Here is a 4,948-nt window from a genome sequence, read left to right on the forward strand (position 1 = left end):
GCCACGTCCGTGCGGCGGTTGGCGTTCAAAGCAGGGGAGATTTTCTCCCGCGCACGGCACGGATGCGACCCGAGCCCAACGAACTTGCTCCATCTGCCCCGATTTTTTGGAGGTGTCCGCCTGAGTTTTCTCCTCGGATGCTACTGTGCTGCCTGAAAGTTGCTTTACTGCCTAGAAACTTTTGTTGCATCCAACAAGTGCTCAAGAAAGCGCAGGGCTTTCTATGTTGCAAAGTACTACTAGTATTAATAAACTGCATCAGGAAGACAGTAGCTGAAATGCATCTTCTTGCTGACAGAACAAGGTTGCAAGAAAAAGATGGCGCCGGTAGCACCCAGACCAGCAAGCTGGTTAATTGTACCACAAGAGTTCCCAGCCCACTGCTTTCAACCATCCATCTGTTAGTTACACGAGCTAAATAAATTTTACTTGTGAGAATAACTCAAGGGAGCTAGGTCGCTCACAGCCTCTTCCTATCCAGTTGTTAAACTTTACAGCAGCAGAATAAAATTTACTTGGAGAAATAACTAAAGGGACGATGGCAGATTCTTCATCCAGCTGCTGCCGATCTTTGCAGGACCAAGATAAAATTTACTTGGGGAGATAACTCAAGGGACGACGACATGTTCTTCATCCAGCTGCTGTTGATCTTTGCAGGACCAAGATAAAATTTACTTGAGGAAGGGAGATAACTCAAGGGACGATGATAGGTTCTTCATCCAGCTGCTGTTGATCTTCACAGGAGCAAGATAAAATTTACTTGGGGAGGGGAGCTAACTCTCAAGAGACAGGGATGGGTTCTTCGGGTTCTACAATCTTTGCACCACAGGAATACCTCCTTTTCATCATTATAGCTCTGCTTCTGTACAGTGTTGGACTGGAGATCTTGACCATCCTTCTCCTCGGGGCTTTCGAAGCACCCGGTCTTCTCTTAGGCGTCGAGTTTCCAGCATGCCTGCCGTTCTTTACGGGCGTCGAGTTTCCAGCATGCCCGCCGTTCTTCACGGGCATCTTGTCAGAGCACGCTTCGTCTCCGCAGAGATGGCCAAAGTGACCACGAGGATTCACGTAACAGTACGATGAGCTGACGATCCCTACGACCGTTGACGGGCGCACTGTCTGCATAAAATCCTCTAACTCTGCGAAACAAGCATGGTCGGTGTATGGCAGAGTGTAGGAATCCTTCTCAAATAGCTTTGGTGGTGACGAGGGATCATAGTTCATCTCTATTGTGCCCACTGCGCCCCGTCCTCGCCCTTTGCATTTGGTAGACTTTGCTGGTCCTTTGCCACTGAACTTGCTCTTTCCCTCGCTGTTTCTCCATAGCCAAGTGTTGCCTGAAGGCATGATTCCTATAGTTGGGCATACTGTGTTCAAAGCTTCAAGACTCTCGATGCTCAGGCCGTATCTTGGAACAGCCCGGACCCTCGTCAAGCTGGTCTGGGTGGTGAAGATCTCTCGATTGTCATCAATGCCTAGAAGGTGCATTGTCAGTAGGCGCTGGGGCCAGACCCAAATCTGACCAGGAAAGTGAGAAAATAATATTTTAGCCTTCAGAAGAAGAAGATCAATGTCTAGTGTTTATAAAGCAAATACAATAGCAGCGTGTGTATCAAAGTTCTGACGGCTACGCAGAATTTTAGACTAGATGGCTGAGCAGGGGTGAGAACTTAACACCAATACTGAAGCATGTTTATGTTGAATAAAAGAATGGAAATAGGAAATTAAGAAACATATCAGGAGTAGAACATTGAGCATGTCAAGGAGAGGAGGCTTAGCACCTTCGTTTGTAGTGCTCTGGCTATATAAAGCAAGAGGTCTTCTTTGCCAAGAGTGTCAATGCCAAGAATAACTTCATGATCAGGATGAGCACGAATAAGGTCAACTATCTGCACCCAACACTAAGAAAATATTAGTATAGAACATCCAACATAGCATGATGGACAACTTAAAGGTCACATACGCAGAAACTTTATGTGTAGGTGACTTGCTTACAAGTTGGGAATGACATCTTATTGCAGGTAAATCAATTAGCACTAGAACTCTAGACTATATCAGAGCACCCACCCCATTAGTAAAATAGGATGTGGGGCAGCTAATGCTGAACATGAGGAAGTACAACAGCTGTCCAACCAAATCCATGCCCAGTTAGTCTCTGGCCCCTTCAAGATGCAGCTATAGAAAACAATATGCCACTGGTTTTCACCTTTGACAGACATTTGGCTTGAGTGGCATCAACAGGCTATACCAAATTTCTTACTCAAATTCTATGAGCTCCATGTGAAATGCCGAAAGTATTGATGTATAAGCAGCATACTGTGTATATGAACTAGGTTGTAACTGACAGTCGCAACTGACACCAAAGGATGGACACCGAAAATTGCATATCAAAGTGCATCTGCTCATTCTGGAGACTTCACTGCTAGAATGGGGTCAGGCCTCCATGGCATTCTAAGAATTGTTTTCCTTAGGGATCCACAGCGTATAATCTTCCTAGTAATTTAAATCGCCACAGAAGGTGAGAGTGCACTTCTCTGAAGAAAATTTCAGACTAGTATGTTCTACGGTTGGCTGAAGTGACAACGTTGCGTACACGGGGCGGAAATTGGCACAATGGACGGAAGCAAATCTGACCTGCTGAGCGACGACGCGGCGCGGGGGGAAGTTGAGCGACGGGTGGCAGTAGGAGTTGTCCAAGTAGAGCACGTCGACGGTGTCCCCGGCGAGCGCGTCGAGGAGCGCCTTCTTCGCGGCCCGCGCCTTGTCGCACCCCAACTCCCACCGGAAATCCCCGGTGTAGAGCCTGCACCCGAGGTCGCCGCGGAAGAGGAACATGAGCGAGCCTGCACGCACGGCACGCGGCCACGGATTGGTCAGCGGGTTTACCGAGCGGCGGCGCGCGAGCGCATCAGGAGAGGAGGGTTTGGGGCGGGAGGTGTACCGGGGCAGTGGATGGCGGGGAGGGCGGTGACGTGGAGGGAGACGGTGCGCCCGGAGATGGGGGAGGTGAGGGAGAGCGAGGCGGAGGCGCCGGCGGCGATGGGGCGGATGAGGGAGGCGTCGACCCCCGGGAAGCGGGTGGGGAGGAGGCGCGCCGTGACGGGGGAGCAGTAGAGCGGGCCGTGGCGCCAGCCGGCCGCCGCGCCGAGGCCCCGGGTGTGGTCCTGGTGGAGGTGCGTGAGGAAGTAGGCCTGGCTGCCGCCGCTGAACGTGTCCACTGACACCAGCCCCTCGTCCATGGCCGCCGCTGAACTTGCCGCCAGTGCGCCGCCGCCTCCCCCTCCGCGGATTTGATTTTGGGGGGTGTTTTCGCCTTTCTGAGGAAGAGGGAAGGGGCGGGGAGAGACGAGACGCGCGCCAAAATGAAAACGCTAACCGCATAATTGTCACAGAGAAGCATGTCAACATTTTTTCTTTTTTTTTTCTTTTTTTGAGAGGCACGTCAACATTTTCGAAACAGCCACCGGGCAGGTCTCAGATTCTTACGCGAAAAATAACCCTAAAAAAGATTGATTCTTACGCGAAAGGGCTGGAGATGCTCTGAAATATAGCCGGCAGATATATATGAAGCGTTTATGTCATCAAGAATCAACGTTAATAATCACGAGACTGGATATTAGATTAATCTTTTTCATTTTCTCTCTTCCTTTTGTCCTATGTACCTACTTCTCCTTTTTGCTGTAGCATGTCAAAACGAAAACACTAACAGCATGTACCATGCGGTAATTGTCACAAAGAAGCATGCCAACCTTGCATTTATTTGAACACAGACATGTACATGCAGAAAACTAGACAGCGTCCATTACCCAAGTATCCAATGCTGAAAACTAGGGAAGAATACAACAGGTACACATATTACACCGGTAAGCCTGGACTTGCAAAACAAGAGAGGTTCATAAAAATACAGCACATGCACACACCAACAGTTCAGTCTACTTGCAGTCGACAACATAAAACATCACACGACGCAAACCAACAGAGACCCCCGCCACCTGAGAGCACGGCGCTAAAGCCTGCCGGCAAAGCCAGATTACGGTATGCGCATGCTCGTGAAGCGGATGCTGGATACAGAGTTGCTTTGCTCAGGTACACAGGGATCGCCTAGGTACACAAGCCTCATTCATGGTTTCCTTGCGCTCCGGTTGGATGCCATTGCCTCAGTTCTCTGCAGTGAAGTAACAGCAAGTCGCAAGCCAACTTAGCGATTCAGTCAAAGTATGAATTTCAAATGAAACAGCATCTCACATATCAGGCAGCAACTGAAATAAATTTGTGCGCAAAATAGGTGCGCTTGGCATAAAAGGGAGTTCAGAGCTCTTGAATATGAGAACATATTCAAAGGCACCATTGTAAACTACTGCTACAAGGAAAACGAGTAAGCTTGGTTTGTTCCAGTAGATGATTGTACATAACATATGAATAACAGGCTAATGTTCACAAGGACCAGATCAACTGAAACCATTACCCTCCCAAGTATGTTGCCAACACTCTGAACTTGTGAAGACCTTATAGGCAAATTCTAGTTCAAATTTACTACTTAGCACATCCTACAACTCTTGCTGTTTATATAGGGAGAATTTACTTACATAGGGCCTAATTGGTTTACTAAACTTGGCCCTTGGGGGAAGAAACCCGAAGGCATTCTTTTAGGTTGAGAAAAGGCCCCAAACACGGCCCACCCACTACAGCAGGGACGCAAATCCTCTAACTTACGTGACCTAACTTTGCGTGGTTGACATGTGGGCCAGCTCAGCGCCCATTGGCGACCCTGACAGGCATGGGGAACAATACACAGCAAGGGGTCTTTTTTTTTTGGAAGAAACTGGGTTCAAGCCCTTGTCAGTAGCCCCACTTCTCTGGAGGTCTCACTGCAGCGCTAATCGCACGTTATCTTTTGGTTTACTAAACTAGCATATAACATACAAATAACAGACCAATATTCACAAAG

At 48.6% G+C, this 4,948-nt stretch overlaps 2 protein-coding genes across 2 annotated transcripts in view; both read right to left on the bottom strand.

Annotated features, from left to right (window-relative positions):
- Positions 1–257: 257 nt before the first annotated feature.
- On the bottom strand, positions 258–3,342 carry LOC123062259 (5' exonuclease Apollo). Its single transcript, XM_044485706.1, has 4 exons — positions 2,942–3,342; positions 2,635–2,843; positions 1,782–1,889; positions 258–1,518 (listed from the first exon to the last, which is right to left on the bottom strand). The coding sequence occupies exons 1-4, from the start codon at positions 3,237–3,239 to the stop codon at positions 781–783; spliced, it is 1,353 nt and encodes a 450-aa protein (XP_044341641.1). The 5' UTR covers positions 3,240–3,342; the 3' UTR covers positions 258–780.
- Positions 3,343–3,726: 384 nt separating this feature from the next.
- Positions 3,727–4,948, bottom strand: part of LOC123062260 (universal stress protein PHOS32) — a 5,112-nt gene continuing 3,890 nt past the window's right edge. The window contains exon 2 of the mRNA XM_044485707.1: positions 3,727–4,165. Coding sequence (XP_044341642.1) covers positions 4,158–4,165 — 8 coding nt within the window. The 3' untranslated portion in view covers positions 3,727–4,157. The remainder of the gene's footprint in view (positions 4,166–4,948) is intronic.

The sequence above is a fragment of the Triticum aestivum genome, chromosome 3A, assembly GCF_018294505.1.
Source record: "Triticum aestivum cultivar Chinese Spring chromosome 3A, IWGSC CS RefSeq v2.1, whole genome shotgun sequence".
In the NCBI taxonomy this organism is placed as follows: domain Eukaryota; kingdom Viridiplantae; phylum Streptophyta; class Magnoliopsida; order Poales; family Poaceae; genus Triticum; species Triticum aestivum.

What these genes read in the sequence shown, in the direction of transcription:
- LOC123062259 (XM_044485706.1), bottom strand. Translation starts at nt 3,239, where the DNA reads ATGGACGAGGGGCTGGTGTCAGTGGACACGTTCAGCGGCGGCAGCCAG. An exon ending in GCCGCGTCGTCGCTCAGCAG is followed by an intron (nt 1,890 to 2,634) that starts GTCAGATTTGCT and finishes TGTTGGGTGCAG; the next exon opens with ATAGTTGACCTTATTCGTGC. An exon ending in CCAGAGCACTACAAACGAAG is followed by an intron (nt 1,519 to 1,781) that starts GTGCTAAGCCTC and finishes TTTCCTGGTCAG; the next exon opens with ATTTGGGTCTGGCCCCAGCG.